This window comes from Thermobia domestica, chromosome 6 (genome assembly GCF_964235325.1).
Source record: "Thermobia domestica chromosome 6, izTheDome1.hap1.1, whole genome shotgun sequence".
Classification (NCBI taxonomy): Eukaryota; Metazoa; Arthropoda; class Insecta; order Zygentoma; family Lepismatidae; genus Thermobia; species Thermobia domestica.
Window position 1 is genome coordinate 36,996,959 of NC_137459.1, and position 21,178 is coordinate 37,018,136.

The 21,178-nt window shown below is 37.9% G+C and overlaps 1 protein-coding gene across 2 annotated transcripts in view; it reads left to right on the forward strand.

Annotated features, from left to right (window-relative positions):
- LOC145687940 (uncharacterized) overlaps positions 1-21,178 on the forward strand; it is a 50,919-nt gene that overhangs the window by 23,011 nt on the left and 6,730 nt on the right. For both annotated transcript variants that reach the window (XR_014131814.1, XM_081761515.1), the window contains exon 4: positions 10,023-14,630. Coding sequence is in view for 1 of the 2 variants with exons in the window: in XM_081761515.1 (XP_081617641.1) it covers positions 10,023-14,630 (4,608 nt within the window). In the remaining variant the exon portion in view is untranslated. The remainder of the gene's footprint in view (positions 1-10,022; positions 14,631-21,178) is intronic.

A 21,178-nucleotide genomic window follows, 5' to 3' on the forward strand; every position in this document is an offset into this window, starting at 1 on the left:
AGGAACTAATGTGTGCTGTATAATATAAATACCCGTTTCACAATTTCCCGGTGGCGGCGTAAGGAATTATATAAAGTTGGGGTACCGAGGATACACTTTTAAGTGCTAATTGACTAATCCTTGCGTGGGTACCAGACGATTGTGAAACATGGATATCTTGATAAAGTGCATGCTACTTCCTGTGTAATTCCTTAAACCACTTGTTGGAGATCCCGTAATTTTCAAGTCAGGACGTTTTAAAATGTAATGTTTCGCCCTTTCGGTTATTTATAACTGTGAAATGAGGCGTTTTCCGGCCTATATATATTAGGAACACGCAGTGATATATAAAATTGTTAGTACGCCCATTCGTTACTTCGCACGGTAACTCTTGAACGGATGCGAATGTTTTAATTCTGTATTTTTGCAGTAGATAGCTAGAGCGATTATCTCGATTGAGTCATTAATAGAGTGAATCCGTTAACGGATAACGGCGACTTGAACGATGGGTATTATATCCCATATTTCGTTATTGAAAGCGAATTTTTCAATTCTGATTTCCTGCAACAGATGGCTGAAGGAATTAGCTCGGTTGAGTTTGTTGATGGAGTCCAGGTATTAACGGATAACGGCAATTTTAACGGTGGTAACCTATAGCCCATATCCCCTACATGTTAGCGTTTTTTTTTTTTTTTTTTTTTCATTTCATAGAGCGATTATTTCGACCACGTTCATTAATAGTCAGTCCATTAACGTATTAACAGATGACTGGAACTTTAACGCTGGCTATTTATAGGACGTATCCCAGACTTACCAGGTTTTAAACTTTTTTTTTTTCAGCAGATATGTAGAGTGGTTATTTAGATCGAATTCGTTAATGAAGACAGTCCATTAACATTGTAGCGTGCTACAGTGACTAACGCTGTGCATTCATATCTCATGCATGGAAATAATTCGCTGATCTTCTTACTGTCTTTACCAGATTTTATTTCATTTTTTTTTTCTTTCATTTGATCTAAGGAATCACCTCCTAAATTTAAGACTTTGAGTTCATTTACGCCCCGTATATGTGTATATTTTACACGCGAATATAATAAAAATTTAAAAATATACCTTGCTGTGTATATAGAGGCTAAAGTCTGCTACACATTGACCAGAGGACAGGACAGTCAAGTCGGGGTTCAGTACTGTGAGAAGCGCAAGAAAGCCTCGTACCGCATATTCACTCGAGCACATGTTAGAGAAACTAGCCTCCAACGTTGTGATCGAGACATACGGTCAATGAACTCTGAGCTCTCTCTCCGCATCCTCTTCTCCCTTCTTCTGCGTCGGGTTGGTTAGCCTTCCTCAGGTCAATTTCTGGCCGGCCTAATAGGCTTACATATTAGACGACTTCGAAGTGTTTTCTCACCTATAAAATTACGCCCTTTCGCCAACCGTTGTATTCTGTGTAACGATAGCATTTCTTCACGATTACCCGACAGCGCACTTTCCATTGGGAAGGCAACTTTGTAGGTGTACATTGAGTGTTTTATTCCACTCGTTTTTTGACTCTCCGTTTTCAAAGACCGGAAACTATGTATTTTACCTAAAGAAAGACTGTCTCTGAAAAGTTCAGAGACACAGTAGTCTATTGAATTGCCCGGTAGTCTTCCCTGGGATGTTGGTGAAATAAGCTTCACTAATCCCGGTCTTAGCTTCCATCCGTCTGTAGAATGCCAGCGATGATTTTGGTGTGTCACTGGGCGCCTTGTCCTGACACAGTTCCACCTGGTTGGTCTCCGATTCATACAATGTGGTTTCATTGTAGTAAATATTAAACCATGTTTCTAATAATACGCAATATTGACTTTTCACATTCTTGGCAACTCGGTGTAGCTTTAATTTTCCCCTATAACAAAATCTAACCAGTCATGAAACTGCGTGGGAACTTTTCGTCTCACTGACAAACGAAATTGTTTAGTTATTTTACATCAACATTTCTGTGTGTAATTGCTCGTACCTTCTCACGATCGTCCGGGTATATATCTACGGATCTTCCACCAGATGGCACTCGTACAACTTCGTGCAGTTGGTTTTCCATTGCATGTCTCCATTTAACGCATGAATATGCGCGCTTATGGGCCATCTTGAGGTGTAAATATTGGTGAATGGCATGGTGGATGGTTAGTTCGGACACACGTAATCGGGTGGCCGTAGCACACTGTGTCGATGGATCCTCCGACGCTGTCATTATCTTAATTCATCGCAACACTGGTGATGTCACTTTCACTGGGTCCGTTTCGGATGTGGTTTAGTCGGCAGTGTGGAGTCTAGGGGGGTGATCGCGTTACATGCCGCACCGTGGCATTTACAGTGGAATGTTTGAAGAGTAAATTTGTGTTTGTGGCACTATGTAACTAAGTTATAACGACGAAATTGTTAGAATGTAGCCTTTATAAAATCGATTCACATTCGGCAGCATTACACTTCGCACAATACAACTATTTTGCTCAAGCGTAGGACATTTGATGGCTTGGGTCTAAGCAAGTGAAACAAAGGCTGTGACGAGACATTGCCATGTGATAAAAGGTTTGTGGCTAAACAGACGCAGTACAGCGCTAACAGGTGAAATACATGGCAACATAGCAGACCTCTGATTTGCCAACACCGTTTAAATGGAAAACGGAACACCGCCTTCAAGCGCCACCAAGTTTGTCCCACACTTAGCAGACACATCACAAAATACTGCTTCAAGTGGTTCAACTTCCACATTTCTGCACTACACTGTGCCGTGTCCTATGCATTTCGACTATATGTAAGCCTATCACTTTCTGTAGAAAAATTGCAACAACAACATTGCAGTTTGAGCATATACACTATCGCTCAAAAGTTTTCGAACGCCTCGTCGTATTTTTGTAAGCATTTACTGTGATCCTATTATTTTGGCACGAAAACTTTACCGCTTTTCATCAGATGTACTCGTGCCTAAAGCATAGAGTTTGACGACAGTTGAATCGAGGCCTGAGAGGTACTGCAGATCATATGTCAAATCATAGTTATTAAAATTGAAGCCAAAAGAGACAATTTGATATATCTATCTATCGATCTATATATATATATATATATATATTGTATAGTATAAACAACAGTGTGGAAGGTAAGGCAAGATATTAGTTTAGTTTTGTTTGGAATCTGTAAACAAATAGGGTCAATGCAATGACAAAAATTTGAAAGAGAAAGTAGCTTTACAAATTTTGCAGTTTTTTAAATCTTGTTGATATGCTAACTTTTAAAAGGTTAAAAATACCATACTTTGAAAAGTGCTTACGATGGTTTCGTATGCTCCATTATTGCTCGTTGAAATAGTAACGACGAGCATTATATATACGCTTCCACTGGGCGACAATTGAGCAGAGAAGGATATATATATATATATATATATATATATATATATATATATATATATATATTGACCGTCGTAAGCAATTTCAAAGAATGGCGTTTTAGCTTTTTTTAAAGCCAGCATATCTATAAGGTATAGATAACTGCAAAATTTGGAAAATTACTTTCTCTTTAAATTTTTTTGTCACTCCATTGACCCTCAATGTCTACATTTTCCAAACAAAACTAATATCTTGCCTTACCTTCCACACTGTTGTTTTATGCAATATCTACATCAAATCGTCTGTTTTGATTTCAATTTTAAAAATTATGATTTGACATCATCTGCAGTACCTCTCAGACCTCGATTTAACTGTCGTCAAATTCTATGCTTTAGGCACGAGTACCTCTCATGCCGGGCGGTAAAGTTCTCGTGCTAAAATAAGATCACAGTAGATGCTTACAAAAATCCGGAGTGTTAGAAAACTTTTAAGCGGTACTGTATATTAAAAGCATCTGAAATTTCAGGCGCTTAACGTAGTATAGTACGAGAGAGTGAGTTTGAGTTTTTGTATTTTCGTCCTTATGCTACAACGAGATAACCTAAGATGGGATCTACTAATAACGTAGGCTCTGAAGCACGATGGGGACTTGAATTCGATGTTGTTAGCGGGTGCACAGACGGTCATGCGAAGTCAATAATCCTTACTAAACGATCTCTCCTCTAACAAGGTACATTCGCGAAGTGTCCCCACGAGATTCGTGTAAAATTGATTCAAATGCAAAGTTCGCAGCCCAATGTGTATTGTACTAATTTTAGCGGCCCATACGGGTAATTTGCATATTTATGGGTCTTCATATATCCTGAATTTAATCATACACTACTATAACACTCGGACATAAGATTGCTTTTAGTTTCTTTAGATGTTACTGGACATGAATGTGAACATATGCAAAACAAATTGGATGAAATACTGCTGCTCTGACACATGTCACCCACCCCGGCCGCCATATTGGATTCAACTTTTGTTTTTTCAAATCGGAATAGGTGCAGATGATATACCAAATTAATATACAATTTTCTCGGAAATTCATTGGTATAGTAGCTTGTACTGTTTGGAAGGTATTGCATGTTAAATGTCAAGCACTTCACGAATATTGAACCAATTAGAAAGTTGTGCATGGCGCCGTATACACAGAAGTGTTAATGTTGTAAAGAGTTTGTTTATACCTATAGTATTTTCCCAGTTAGAAAATGTTTTGATTTGTCAACATCAAAAACGTAAACGTAACTGATATAACTCTGCAATGTCTATTCGCGAAGTGCCAGGAGGGATTTAACATGCAAAACCTTTCAAACGGTATAAGCTACCGTAAAATTCACTACACCAGTGAATTTCCGAAAAAAAAAAAAAAAAATGTATACGGATTTGATGTATCACTTGCACATTTTTTCATTTGAAAAAACGAAATTTGAATCCAATATGGCGGATCCAAGATGGCGGCCGCGATGGGTAACGTGTTAGAAAAGCAGTACTTTATCCAATTTGTTTTTCATATGCCCACATTCATGTCAGTTACATCTAAAGAAACTAAAAGCAATTTTGTGTTCGAGTATTATAGTAGTGTATGTTTGAATTCCGGATATATAAAAATCGTAACGTTCATGCAAATGACCAGTCCAAATTTAAGTGCGAATTATCTGTTCTGATTCTTCAAGCTTCTGCTGTTCTAAATTAACATTTGAAAGATAAGGGAAAGAAACAAGGAATGTCCATGTGTGTGCTTTATCAGGTGCTTTGTCCCATCTGTTGGTGACTCTTCGTACTATTTGATTGTATATGTCATGCGTGAGTAGATGTAGAAATGTCCACGTAAAGGGGCAAAATATTTGACTAACCCTATTCATTTTGTACGCGGTTTTCAATGTTCAAGCGCCGTTTTCTCGAAGATGCAGTTTTGTGACATTCCTTCTTTTTTCCCCTTACCCTTCATTTGTCGTATGCAAACCTTCAAATAAGTATTTTAAGTGTTCTCTGTTTTGAATGTCGTGACATTCCTGTATACCTGAGTAGAAAACATTCAGGACGATGCATAAAAGCAGATAAAGGGAGTAAGGTGCTTAAAAAAAAAAAAAAAACACTGGTAATTGCATATATCAGGTAGAATTCCTGTTATATATATATATATATATATATATATATATATATATATATAGGGTGACCCAAAAGTAGGTTTTGGTCACCCCTGCATTGATCAAGTATAACATTCTAGTTTATGGGTTTATTTGCTTCGGCACTTCCGAGCTTAAGATGTAAGTAAAAACACATTAAGGACAAATAATAAAGAAACTAAGTCTACCTGATGGATAATAAAAAATGATATAAAATGCAGTACGGTACTGTATACTTATTTTTGGGCCATCCTGAATCAAAATTTCACAATGTGGCAACGTCGGAGATTAACTTAAAACCATTGGCATTACTTTACGAATACAACAAGCAGTTAAATTGATTGCTGTACTAATAAGTGATGCTAGTGTCAATTAATATCGACTTTAGCTACCATCTGGAAAGAATCTATAGAACTATTTGGTTGATCTATCCCAGTGGTTCTCAAACTTGTTACTGCGACCTACATTTAAATAATAAAAAGCATTTTGTGGCCTACCTACTTTTATTCAAATGCACATTGACATTCTACCTAATGGTGGTGTATTTCAAAGCAATTAAATTTTGTAAATCATATCTAATTCCAATTTTTTCAATAACACTTCATATGAGTTCGAATGTTCAATAACAACATGAAATTATCTGGGGATCTTGTGAACACCCCGAGCGACCACGAATGATACAAAGTAGAGCTCGATGCTTAGATTTTAGTAAATCAAAATTTAGTTGGTTTCGTTTATGTGTATCGCAAATATCTCACTTTCTAACCAAATTGTTATGTAAATTTATGAATAAAGTGGCCCTTCGATACGAGAATATCAGTCGCTGACGATCAAGCAAGTGTAATGTAAATTTCTTTCTCAATAACTGTATCATATGAAATTGTACGCATGCGCAAAGAGGGTTAACGTGTTTCTATAGAAAGCTAACACTACTCCCGACGCAATGCCCTACCCCGTTACGGATTTTGACTCACTCACTCTTTTTCCATCTTAACCCAGCATCTCTACTGACTGTACAACTGGGCAGGGCTCGTAAGTAACCACGTACTCTTCACCTCAGTAACAAGCGCTTCCAATTTTTATTTTCTGAATAGTACTTCACAACATATGTTTCTGCATCAAAATAAAATTTTCATAATTAAAAAGAAAAACTTCTCACGACCCACAGAAAAACAGCCCGCGACCCACACTTTCAGAAACACTGATCTAGTGTATGGTTCTTTATTTGTGACGTTGCCACATAGTGCAATTTGTCTCTCCAGACGAGGACTCGAAAGGTATACAAATATATATATATATATATTGCTTCATTTTGACTTGCAGAATAATGCTTTGTGATCCGTGGATGCAATTTTTAGAACACCCAATATATATATATATATATATAATTTGATGAAAATTAACTTTAAAATTCATTATTCCCTTGACGTATTATGTACGGTTTATCCAGAAAGCTGTTACAGATATTATTACTAGAAAAAAAAAAAAAACTGTACTTGTTGTTGGAGCAGGAGCTTGTCAATTGAAACCATGTAAAGCAAGCTGCTCAGAATGCTCGGAATAGCTGCCAAGCCTCCTTGTGAAAACATATATGTGGGCAATAAAAAGAGAAACATTAGCGTAAATAAATAAATAAATATTCCGAAAGTGATAATCAGGATTTTCAAAAAAAAAAAAAAAAATCATTTTTGTGTTTTCCTTTCAGTAAAGGGGCCCATACACTATCAGTTTAACTGGAGGAAAACCTAATCGTGACGTCAGAATGGAAGGAAAAAGTGTACGAACTGAAGCAATTCGTTCAGTTCAGTTGTTGTTCATTTCGGTTATTTGGACTGAACAAACAAACCGTCTTTTGCTACGGTGACTGTGCTAGTAACTGTAGAAAACACACAGTTCTCTCATAAAAAGAAGGCAGAGTTTGGTAAGTGAACTTCGGAGCCATTTTTTGCGAGTTGGTAATGCACATTTAAAGAATTAATATTGCAAACTGGGAGTGCGCAATGGCCAAAAATAACAGAGAAAAACCGTCTTAAAGTTTTCTACTCGCCACATATATCGTACGACGCGCGAATTTACCAAGTGACGGTGTGGCAGAGTGAGTAAAATCTGTAACTTACGTGTAAAGTGTCCCGGCTTCGATTCTTGTTCGAATCATACATCTTTTTTTCCTTCAACCAATAAAGTAGGCATTTGTAACTATAAGTAAAATATTAATTCACTATATGTTTACAATGAATAAAACAATAGAACTTTTCAAATCACTTGTAAAATCTTTCAATTTTCCATATTAACTACGGTAGGAACAAAATTTAATCTATTCCGTAAACATTATTGTTACCGCAGTCGTTGTATAAAACAAGTTCTTGACGCTTCGTGTCTACATCTGTAGACAGTGTGAGAATTACAAGGGGAATGAGGAGGAAACCTCCTTTGGTTATAGCATCCAGTATTAGCAAAGGGGATTTCTCCCTCAACTCCTTTGTAATTCGCAAACTATCAACAGATGTAGACACGAAGTGTCAAGAACATTTCTTACACGACTGTCGTAACCAGTGGCGTATTTAAGGGGGCGCTTCCGGGCTTAAGCTCCCCGAAATGTTATTTACTATATTAAAGTAAATTAAATATCTTGGAGAATTTTCACATTTCCAGGACTAAAGTTGGCAAAGCCCCCCGAAATAAAATCGTAAATACGCCACTAGTCGTAACCATAATATAACTCGTGATATCAGTATATTTACGGAATAGATTAAATTTTGTTTGCCAGTTAACATGGAACATTGAAAGATTTTAAAAGCAATTTGAAACTTTCTATTGTTTTATTCATTATAAACATACGGTGAGTTAATATTTTACTTATAGTTACAAATGTCTACTTTATTGGTTGAAGGAAAAAAAAAAAAAAGATGTATGACTCGAACAGGAATCGAAGCCGAGACACTTTACACATAAGTTACAGATTTTACTCACTCTGCCACACCGTCACTTGGTAAATTCGCGCGTCGTACGATATAGAAAACTTTAAGTAGAATAGAAAACTTTAAGACGAGTTTTCTCTTATTTTTGGCCATTGCGCTCTCCCAGTTTGTAATATTAACTCTTTAAATGTGCACTACCACCTTGCAAAAAATGGCCCCGAAGTTCACTTACCAAACTCTGCCTTCTCCTTGTCAGTTCAGGTCCTGTTATCATGGCAGCTAGTAAAAGTGAGGCATTGTTTGCTTTTATTGAGCCTACTGTGCTCATCTCGAACTTTGAAACATGCAACATGTGCATTATGCAAATAGGTATAAAAGAGGGGAGGCGTATGATGTGTTACGAAATTAAAAAGGAGTTAGAACCTCAGGCGACACGCGATACTGTTATTAACAAAATGAACAACCTACGGTCGGCATTTAGGAAGGAACTGCGGAAAGTGAACGAATCCAAGAAATCCGGGACAGGAGGTGAGGAAGTGTACCTTCAAAAACTTCGGTATTTCAAGGAACTTAGAAGTGCATTCCACAGAACATCTGATGAAGCTGAAGCACTGAACACGATTAACTGGCGGTACTCCACACACTATCAGTTCAGTTCATCGTACGATCGGTTAAGTCAGTTTCTAGCTCAGTTGGACTGGTCAGTTAAAACTGATAGTGTGTGGTCCCTATAAGAAATATATAGTATATTTGTCATATTTTTAGGTTTTTATTTTCTTGTTTTCGCGAGAAACTTTATTAAAAAGGTTTTTTTTTTTTTTCACAGACCATTGCAAAAAAATGACATATTACAGAATATTCGTAGCCTATAGTTTGTGGCGTAAATTGTATTATTCAATTAAGTAAACTTTCGTCCTGTTCATATGGAACTACTGCAGTATGTGGTCTTAGAGATCACCCTATAAGCTTATAATTTCTTCTAATATACTGGTTTCTCTTTGAGGTTAAGTTAAAAAAAAAAAAAAAAAAAAAAAGAAAAAAGAAATTTCTTTTCAGTTGTCTAATAATGTTTTGAATACTACAGTTTAGTTTCTTTCATTAAGCACAATAAAGCACAAGATGTAAAAGCTTAATAATCAGGCAAAAATCTATACGATTTGGGGATTCCATAGATGTTAGAATTTTCTTTTGTAAATATTTTGTGTTTCGGGAGTCCTGGCTTCTATCCTTGAGGGCAAAATACCTAACTCACTTTTCAGTTAAACTGTGGAATCAGGTTCTTTAAACCTTGGTGATTTTGATTTTTGGTATGATGTTCATCTTTCTTTCGGTCGTTACCCAAGCACATAAAAGCGAGTTGTTACATGATGCCTCATGTAATCAATATATGTCTGTGTAGATATTGGGCTATTTACTCTATAACAAAAGCTTTACGCATTATTAAAATATTTATGTGAAGTAATTTAGGATGCTCTAATCTTTGGAATTGTTTTTCTTGTTACATGTATTCTGACGTACATCTTTCATACTAGTGTATACCTCTTACGCTGTTCTAGCATAATCTCAATTTTTTTTTCTTAATTTTACAGAACATAAATGAAGACTTCGTTTCTGAGCTATGTGAAGAAGCACAAATTCCTACAACCAAAGAGGGCATATCTGCAGCCATTTTGGCACTTTGTGGTTGGAATAGGTCAAACAGTAAATTGGAAGCTGTGTTGTGTAGGTACTGCAGGAGAGAAGCTGCACTACAGAACTTTAGATGTTTCGCAGATGCAGACCCTCAATATGATATAACTAGGGACAGTGATGTAGAATGCCTGTTGGATAGTGTGAGTGGTGATTCAGATCAGACAGTGGACTCAGATGTAGAAAAGGAGTTAGAAGACTTGATTTTCCAAGATGGTGGTGAATTTGGAGGCTCGAACTCAAGGACCAAGTTAGAGCTGAAACAGGAACAGAGCAGTGAATGTTCCGATCAACCCAGTAACTATATGTACACATTCGGTAGTGAATTTAATTCCCCTCGTAGTGAATTTAATTCTCCTCGTATAGCAATAAAAGAACACTATTCTTCTGGCTCAGAGGACACTATAGGTAGTGCTGAAACTGTAATAAATCAAAACCAAGGATCTGTTCCTATAATCGGAGATATACGGTCACTTAGACTGAATGAAGGTGACCCTAGCGAAGACATAGAAACGCCATCAGTGTGTCAATTCAATGTGTCAAACTGTGCTCGCGAACTGCGTGAACTCAAAAGTGCCGAATGGTTGCGTCGAAATGAGGATCAAGTCAGCATACATTCAAAAGAAATGAATGGAGGAATAGTGGGAAATGGATTCAGTGAGGGTGCAGGTGTGAAACGTTATTCCGATGTTAGCGAAAAACTAGTCACGGAGTCAAGTGAGGAAACTTGTCAGTCGAAGAAAGGTAGTGCACAGCAGTTAAATTTAAGACTGGGAAGCACAAATACTTCGTATGCAAGATGTGTGAAGAGGAAATATCTTAGATATCTACAGAGTTCAGTGCTCAAAAGAAAACGCCAATGTGTTCAGGTTTCGCCTGAGAAGTCGCAACAGGCGGAAAAGAAAGTTAGAATTGACGGAAACATGGATGAAGTTGGTTCTGAAGTAGCTATGCGAGTTGAAGTGCCAAACAATGAGGAAGTTTCTGCCTCTCAAATAAACTCTCACAGTGATCTTGCACCAGTCGCTGACAGAAAAGTTACTGATTGTTCACCGTCTCAAGGAGTTAATGGTATGGATAATGAAGATCATTCCTCAAATAACACATCTGAACAATCGATTTCAAAGCATTCCAAAAACAGCACAGCTGAAAGCGCTCAGAATCTGGATCACTCGTTTGTCAGTGTAAATAGTGAGAAAACTTGTGATAAAATAGCGAATATTGACTCCGACCATTTGTCAAGTGAGAACTCGCCTCCTCCTAAAGCAAGAGTCCCTGAATCGTGTGGGGAGATCGATGAGAAGTTCACGGCAGACAGTAACAATACGACACAGGATATTGAAGTTACCCGGAACGATACTTCAGAGCAGACAAAACGTTCAGTATTAGGAGCTCTCAGTGACCCAACTAAAGAGAAGCAAGCTGGTGAAAATCGGAATGGTACTGTCAAGAAATCTGCTGAGGCACAGTCTTCCGTACCGGATTCTGAATCTTCAAATCAAGAACAAATCTCAATAGTAGATTCTGAAGAGAACAATAACAGTGATACAGCAGCTGACTCCAAACAACTGTCAAGAGATGAACCGTCAACTCTAAGAAACGTTCGAAGATTCCCAAAACAAGATCTTGGTCGTCGAACATCAAGTGACGAAGTTAGTGAGAAATGTAAGAACGTGATGACACAGAATCTTGAGAATAATTCTAGCAACAATACAGAAGAGGAAAAACTTATTTCAAAATCTTCCCTCGGTGATGATCACTGTACTGAAAGTAAGGACCAAATTAGAGTTTTAGAAGCGGTTGACCAGATAAACAAAAATGAGAACATTACCGTGAAGAAACCCAGTGATGTACCAATGAAAGAATCTGATGAGACACCAGTGAAGGAAACCGCTGACGCATCAGTGAAGGAATCTCCTGACACATCAGTAAAGGAGTCGGTTGACACATCAGTAAAGGAATCGGCTGACACATCAGTAAAGGAATCGGCTGACACATCAGTAAAGGAATCAGTTGACACATCAGTAAAGGAATCGGTTGAAACATCAGTAAAGGAATCGGTTCACACATCAGTAAAGGAATCGGCTGACACATCAGTAAAGGAATCGGCTGACGCAACAGAGAAAGAAACTGCTGACGTATCAGCGAAGGAGTCTGCCGGCGTATCAGTGAAGGAAATTGCTGACGCATCAGTGAAGGAATCTACAGATGCACCTGCAGACTCTGCGGACACATCAGTGAAGGAATCTACGGATCCATCAGTGAAGGAATCTACGGATCCATCAGTGAACGAATCTACGGATCCATCAGTGAAGGAATCTACGGATCTATCAGTGAAGGAATCTACGGATCCATCAGCGAAGGAATCTACGGATCCATCAGCGAAGGAATCTACGGATCCGTCAGTAAAGGAATCTACGGATCCGTCAGTAAAGGAATCTACGGATCCGTCAGTAAAGGAATCTACGGATCCGTCAGTAAAGGAATCTACGGATCCGTCAGTGAAGGAATCTACGGACCCATCAGTGAAGGAATCTACGGACCCATCAGTGAAGGAATCTGCGGACGCATCAGTGACGGAATCTGCTGGTACATTAGTGAAGGAATCAGCTGATGCATCAGTGAAGAAATCATTTGACACACCAGTGAAGGAAAATACGGACGCACCAGTGGAGGCATCTGCGGTCACATCATCGCCTGTACTACGATCTGAATCTCCACAACAAGGATATCCCTCAAAAGTGAATTGTATTCAGAACCAGAACAGTAACAAATTATGCGGTACGCCAGCGAGTATTGAATCGAAACATTCGCCAGATGATACCTTGTCCTCAAATATCAAGGAGGATACTAAAGAGGAACATAGTGAGCTTAGCTCTTGTGTAGAAATAAAGAAAATTGTGCAAGATGAAAACGTAGAAAATTCCTTTGGAAATAGTGACGAGCAAAACGATGTGTGCGTGTTAGAAACAGTTTTGTCCGAAGATGATGGTGATCCTGCTGGAAAGAAAGATTATTGTAAAGAGGAACAGAGTACTTCAGATCAGCATTTAGAAAAAGGACTCGTGGAGAGGGCAGAGAGTCATGAGGGCGAAGGTGAGATCATCAGTGAAGGTGATAGTGAACGATCAGTAATCAACACTGAGCGGGACGTTTTCCAAACAAGCAGTGGGAGTGTAAAAGAACTTCATGAATCCAGTGAATCAGTTTTAATTTGTGATGAAAGCGAAGTGAAAGATGAAGATGATCCAGGAAGTGAGAGCGAGTTGAGATTAAGAGCGATGAGTGATAGTGAAAGCGATCGAGGAAAACTTGAAGATGCGAACCAAAGTAGTGAACAGGACTCAAGTTTTACCTTTACTCCTGACAAGGAAGGGAAATTCTTGATGCATCAACAGCCGAGAGTGGATACCAGTGAAGAAGAGGAAGATCGTCTAATGCCTTTGCCAGCACAAGCAAAGAGTAATGCGAAACCATTGGACGATGATAGTGATTGTGTTGTAATTAGCAGTGATGATGATGATGATGAAATGAGAGGTAATGTAGAGGAAGATGATGACGAAGAGGCCCTAGAAGAGGAAGAGTTGTACAGTGACGAACTTGAGGAAGAAGTAGAAGAGGAAGAAGAAGAACCGTCATACGTCGGATTGTCTGATGAGGAACATTCTATGGGAGATGCCGAGATGAGTGAGGAAGAGGAGATAATGCCGTATAAAGCGAAGATAAAATATCATTACCAAGGATCAAGGGATCCTGAATTGGACATCTTTTCACCGCCTGTACGGAATCGTGTGGAATATGGTGTCAGATTCGAAGAAGAGAATAGTTACAGAGATGGCAGTTATGATGATGATATTGAGGATTATCCAAGCAGCGATGAAGAAGAACCATTGGTAGGTGAACATTATGTGCGATTTGGTGATGCATTATCTATGAAATACGGACGTTTAGATGGAGGAGTAAGTGAGATATACAATGGTGTTGACGCGGATAATGAAGATGAAATTTTAGATTATGAGTACGCGGTTTCAAGTCCTTTAGAATGTGAAAGGTTCAAGAGAAAATATAGCGAGGATGTTGATAGTTCAGATGTCAGTCCTCAAGTACCTTTAAATAAGAAAGCAAGGACATTCGGTAGTGATCCTACTTCGGAGCAAGAACTAAATAGTGATTCCACCATTCCTGTAGACAATATAAGTATTGTACCGTCACTGCCTCAGACACCGGAGAAAATGAAAATAAGTGAGACTGAAGTGAGTAAAAAACGAAAAAAGACAATTAGGCAACGACCGCGAAAAAGCCCAGAAGAAATCGCAGCTGAAGTGGTAAAGAAGACGCGCCGCAATTTAGAATTACATAGCAAGAACTTTAGACCAATTCAGGAACACAAATTTTGGTGTGCTTGGTTGACAGGTGGTGTGAATACTCAGCAAAAGAATCCGAATGGTTGTGTGAAATTTGTGAATATGATGAAAGAAAGCAAGCAGAGAATGGAACAAAGCCTCAAGGTAAGTGGTTATTGTATAGGTTGTATTATAAAGTATGTTAGTAATAATCTATCAAGTTCTGAAACATACGGCAACATCCGGTGATATGTAGTTGGAAAGATAAGAGTGCTTCTGATTTGACCAGATTACGGTATTAGAACATACATGAAACGCCAAACTTAAGGGATACTCGTGGCCATCTGCGGCGAGTGTCTACTGAGTATTAGTCCTCAAAATGCTATGAAGAAACTGCTTCTTAAACAATTAGTATTATTGAACTGTTAATTTAAAGAATTGAAAACTAACTTCCAGAGCACTAAAGATAACCGTGAATTTCCCTAAAGAGAAAATGAAAAATTTTACGAACAGACAGATTCTTTAACTTTCAACAAGATTCTAAAAACAGATGTTATTAAAGGGCCTATCCGATTGCAATAGTGTGAACAAACTTTGGGGGAGATGGTTGAAATTCAACACAAATGGAGAAGAGACTGTAGATACTATATTCCAAAAGTAGATTGTCCTAAAATTGATGCAACATAGTCAAAAACCACGAAACATTAATATTAATGTCAATGGAAAAAAAAAAAAAAAAAACGAATTCGTCCATATATCTCAAAACATATAATAAGGAGATGGCTAATTGAAAGCATATTACAAAGATACAACGAAGAGCGTAAAAACGATGTATAGCACATAAGGTAAATATGGATAGAACATTGTCAAAAGTCAAGCTGCTTGTGTAAAATCAATAATAATCATAAAGTATATCCATCTTTTTCGAATTACCCAGGGCACGCGGAGGTTACGTGTTTCAAATATATCACATCTGGGTTTGGAATCTCCAGATTGGATTTAGCACGCAACATCACTTTTGATCTGATTACATGACACAGTCTGGTCCTTATAGCAAACCGGTTAGGTCCTTTTCTTACTAGCTCGCAAAGGATCTCAAGTTAGTTTCCCGGTGGAACAGCAATCAAATTTAAGGGTCTTCACTACAGCGAGATTAAACTACCGCTAATTTTAGAGTTTTTCTGTGATATCTTCAAAACATACAAATATTCGAAAAGCAGAAACGTAGTGAACTAGACAATACGATTTTGTATGTGATACCTTTACCACAATTCACCTATCTGCTTTTGGTATGCCGCTATAAATTGATAAAAATATCTACAGTTGCAACTCGAAAGCAGATAGATGAGCTGTGATAACGGTATCGCATGCAAAATCGTATTGTGTAGTTCACTACGTATCTGCTTTTCGAATATTTTTATTTGTTTTGAAGATATCACAGAAAACTCTAAAATTAGCGGTAGTTTAATTTCGCTGTAGTGAAGACTTTTAAACGCATTACGGTCGAAAATTTCCCAAAATTGTATACATGGGAGATTTTCGTCTTTCACAATAGCTCTGTCTCACTCATTATCGTATTCAAGCGAAATAAATTTTGTTGTGTTCACAGTTAATCGCTCAAACCGTTATTGTGATCAAATTGTTATACTTTGTGATTAATGCGTGTTGTGTGTTACATGAAAATAAAGAATTGTGTTGTTCGAGTTTTTGGTAAATACTGCTACCTTGTGGGAAAGAACTAGATGAAAAAAGAGACATGTGTACTACTCAGTATTATTGCCAAACATTGTCCAAGATTGAATCCTATTAGTTTTGTGTCTGGTACGAAATTTGGTAGTGTGTTCTCGTCAGGTGCATGGTGTTCTTGGTGCATGGTTTGGACAAACACCGTGTGCATGCACAATCCATTCATTGTTCTTCCATCAAGAGGGGCCTTTTCTTTCTCACGCGTTCTCGCAGCTTCACCAAAATCTACTGATAATACTCTTTATTCACTGTCTGATATGATGGTACCCATTCAATCAGGAGCAGGTTATTGATATCAAAGAACACAATGAACACGACCTTCACTTTCGATTTACTTTTCCCTGCCTTTTCATTCGCGGTGATGAGGGAGTTTTCCAGTGCATGGATTGTGTTTTCAATTCCGGTTCTGCTTCCAGGGGTTCCACTGTGTCACTGCATATGTGTTTCCGGAAGTCCTTCAGCTCACGCGTGTGTTTTTTTGGTATTATTTTAGTGTAAACTTTGCTCACGTTCAAATGGTCGTTCAGAATTGCGCGGACAGACTTTTTATCGATGCCCACTAAGTCTGCTATCACTGGAATACTGAGTCTGCGATCTTTCCGGATATCAGACACTGCCATATTTTCCTCTGTTGTTGTGATAGAACGACCCGGTCTTTCATCATCAACGTTCTCGCGTTCCTCGCTGAAGCGTTCTAGGAAACTACAGAAAATTATAAATACTCAAGTGACCTCGCATATTCTTTATATATTTGAAATAAGACTTGGCATTATACGCTGATTGTCTAGAACAGTGATGGCCAATTTGTGATGATATTCCGAGGGTCAGAATAAAATAAGAACAACGCTTGCGGACCAGTCAGATTAAAAATAAATAGATAAATAAATATAAGCATACAATAATAGCATTTAAGAACATTACTATTGTTACTCAAATACTAAATCAAAAATGTTTAGTGCAGAAAGAACATACAATACTTTTAATGGGGACAATGGAGTTTGTCTTTTTTTTTATTTATTTATTTATTTTATTACAGAAAGCTTTGAAAGTCAACTTCCATTTCCGTTGTTGCAATCCTATGTATGTAAAACAATATTGAATCAGTTAATGGGGCCGCGGTGGCTCAGTGGTAGAGCACTCACCTCTGGTGCAAGGGGTCGTTGATTCGATCCCAGCTCGCGCCAAGTGAACCTTGTGGTGGACAAACACCGTGTGCATTGGTTTTCTAGGGGTTCTCCCGTTTCCTTCCACTTTCTTCACTCCACCCTTTCATTCATTTCTCATCATCACCGTCTCCTTTACCCTAGCCGGCATAAACGTGGGACGTAAAACTGAAAAATTTCATTCGAGTTAGTTAATCTGTTTCTAGACTTCGATTTCAGCAGTTTTATAACAGAGAAGGTAGATATGTACCACCAGATATGGAAGTAAGTTTTAAAGCCTAGGTTCTATAACGTGGATAACGTTTTTTTGAAATGAGTTTCCAAAAATCAACACAAGTTACCTCTGTGGTTTGAAGAAAAAGAATCACAATGAAGCTCACTAAATTCGAACTGTAGATGCTCGGGTTGACGCTCTACTTTGCATTTCATAGGATTGTTGAAGTTCCATCTATGATCGATATACTTCGAAATATCTAACTCTGCACTCAATTCTCTAACTCAGTTCTAGAATGAGACATTCAATGAAATCAACTTCCTTTTTCTTCTTCACACAATTCTTTCTAACTGGGAAAGTGGCATAAATTATCTGTTTTCAACATTTTCTGGAGATCTAACTTCTTTTTGAAACTATCCACATAGCCCATCGTTTGAAGAATTGTCTGTTTCTTACCTTGCAATTGCAAATTAAGTGTAACGCTGTCTTGAAGAAACTCACTGTCTTCCAGTTTGTCAATCTGTACAAGTATTTACCTCTGCTAAACCACCCAACTTCAGCATGTAAAAGTAGATTCTCTTCTAAGAATGCAAGAAACTTCCAATGTGTGACAAAATAGTTTCCTCCTTTAATCAAATTTCTAATTTTTATTACGGTAGCCATGGTGTCAGTCTTAATAGATTTTGCACATAAAGCTTCATGACGAACAAACGTTCGTTTTTTTTTTCTTTCTTTCTTCTTTGTTTTAAAAGTCCAACAAAGCTATTTTGAGTCGTAACCATTGATCTTGTACCTTCAGTACACACACACCAAACAACTTTTCAAATCCACCGTATTCTTCCACTGTGTCTTGATCGAACGACATTAAAGTGATGTCTTGTTTGTCCATTGTTTTACAAATTCTTGGGAGGAAAAATAGGGGTAACTTATTTTGTGACCTTTTGTATGAAATAGGGTGTGCGTTTCTCGACCTAATTGCCTAGAAAGGCACACATGACAGCTTTGACATTGGCCACGCAGGCAGCTAGTTTGAAGTTCATTCTAGGAATTGTACGTATAATTGGATCCTATCTTTAAATCTTTAACGGTCCACGATTATGCTCTTTAAATAATTATTGAAGCTGAATGGTTATGAAATTGGTGGAATGAGAATGTGGAAGGAAACGGGAGAACCCGAGAAAACTCACGGGGGACGATATTGTCCACCACAAACTCACATGGCCTAGGATCCCTGTGGCCAGAAATGAGCGCTCAAACACTAAGTCACCGTGCTTGCTAGTTGAATCGTGTATCATAGAAGATCCCTAGACCTCAAACCGTTGACCTGATGTGTGATGTGCTAGAACAATATTCCGATCCATTGTATCTGTTTCAATATCAGAAAAAAAAAATATACCAAACTAGCAGCGTTCACCCCGCTTCGCTGCGGTCACCCCGGAACGCAATAAACTTTGTTACTTAGATAATTTTTACTTTTTCGCTTTCAAGTGATATGATAAAAACCATAGAAGATTGCAGTAAATCTTAACATTATATCGCCTGTCATTTATGTTAACCCGCCCCGCTTCGCTGCGGTCATCCCGGTGCTGGCATATTGTAAAAGTGTCTGTAAAAATAAGCAAATCAATTAAAAAATTTTAAACAGAAGATTCAAGCTATTTTCCGCTGTATATCGCCTGTCATTTATGTTAACCCGCCGAGTGACACGGTCATGCGGGTTGCATATAAATACGTTTATTTTTACCTATGATGAACTAATAACAAAGGATTTGTACGTTATGGACACTTGAATGGTCAATTATCTCAAGACACTGGTAATTAAAAATTAAAGTGATATGATAAAAACCATCTAGGGTCCAAATCCTAATAACCCCCCAAAAATGAAAGAAATTGGTTCAGCCGTATTAGCGTGATGAGCGGACAAAGGATTTTGTACGTTCTCTTTTATATATATACTAGCAGCGTTCACCCCGCTTCGCTGCGGTCACCCCGGAACGCAATAAACTTTGTTACTTAGATAATTTTTACTTTTTCGCTTTCAAGTGATATGATAAAAACCATAGAAGATTGCACTAATGTTAACATTATATCGCCTGTCATTTATGTTAACCCGCCCCGCTTCGCTGCGGTCACCCCAACCCGCCCCGCTTCGCTGCGGTCATCCCGGAACGCAATAAACTTTGTTACTTAGATAATTTTTACTTTTTCGCTTTCAAGTGATTTATAGCGCCTGTCAGTTATGTTAACCCGCCGAGTCACAGGGTCATGCGGGTTGCATATAAATACGTTTATTTTTATACCTATGATGAACTAATAACAAAGGATTTGTACGTATGGACACCTGAATGGTCAATTATCTCAAGACACTGGTAATTGAAAATTAAAGTGATATGATAAAAAACATCTAGGATCCACATCCTAACAACCCCCCAAAAATGAAAGAAATCGGTTCAGCCGTATTAGCGTGATGAGCGGACAAAGGATTTTTTGTACGTATTGACACCTGATTGGTCAATTATCTCAAGACACTGGTAATTGAAAATTAAAGTGATATGATAAAAACCATCTAGGGTCCAAATCCTAACAACCCCCCAAAAATGAAAGAAATCGGTTCAGCCGTATTAGCGTGATGAGCGGACAAAGGATTTTGTGCGTTCTCTTTTATATATATAGATAGATATTAGAGAACTTCTTAAGGTATGTAAAATAAGGTAGATCGAAGAAAAATTAAATTTCTCCGAAGAATTTATAATTTTGACGAGACTTGATATTAGATACTTCTACGCAAAATTTAAAATGAAATTTAGCTTATTTCTCATGATTATGGTGTGTACACTAAATTAGTAGTTGGATATAAGGTAGTGAGTGAATTACTAAAAAAAAAGAACTAGTGGAGTGAAGCTTGTGGTAAGAAACAAGAGGGCCCCGAGTAATGTCAATGGCAGGCAATCGCACCTAGTCCGCGATCAAATTAGGTACCCTTTGTACCAGAGATTATTGTTCCTAACTGAATGCTGACCAAAATAGTTTGATCGTTGACTGGTTACGTCATGAGGACCACTCCTATTCAAAAATCCATTATCATCCGTTTTCTTACCGTATCTAGACTATCATTGAGGAATGAATTCTTGTTGGCGACTCCTTTTAAAGTAGTTAAAATCAATTTTCAAAGACCAAGTTTGGACAAAAATTAAGCACGGGCCAGAAGTGTTGTCCGCACGGGCTTCATTGTCCAGAACACGTCTTAATGGCTTCCCCAACAGAGCCGTCTATAGGAAATCACGGAGCATGCAACCATTTCAGAAGCTTTCAGCTCTCAATAAATTTTATGCTCTAATTATCATCGATGTGCATTCCTTAATTAAGTTCTTATTAGATTAAATGCCGTTCCTCATGTAATCGCATCTAGTCTATTTTCGCACTATGAGGATAGCTGATTATGGATCTTCGGATCGAAACTACTACCCTAGTGGCATCATCCATTTTAATCACCATAAAAGGTGATTCTTAGTTGCACGGTAATATGGGATGTGGCTTCAACAAGAACCAATTTATTGAAGAGTGTAGTTATTCGACTATTATTGGATCGG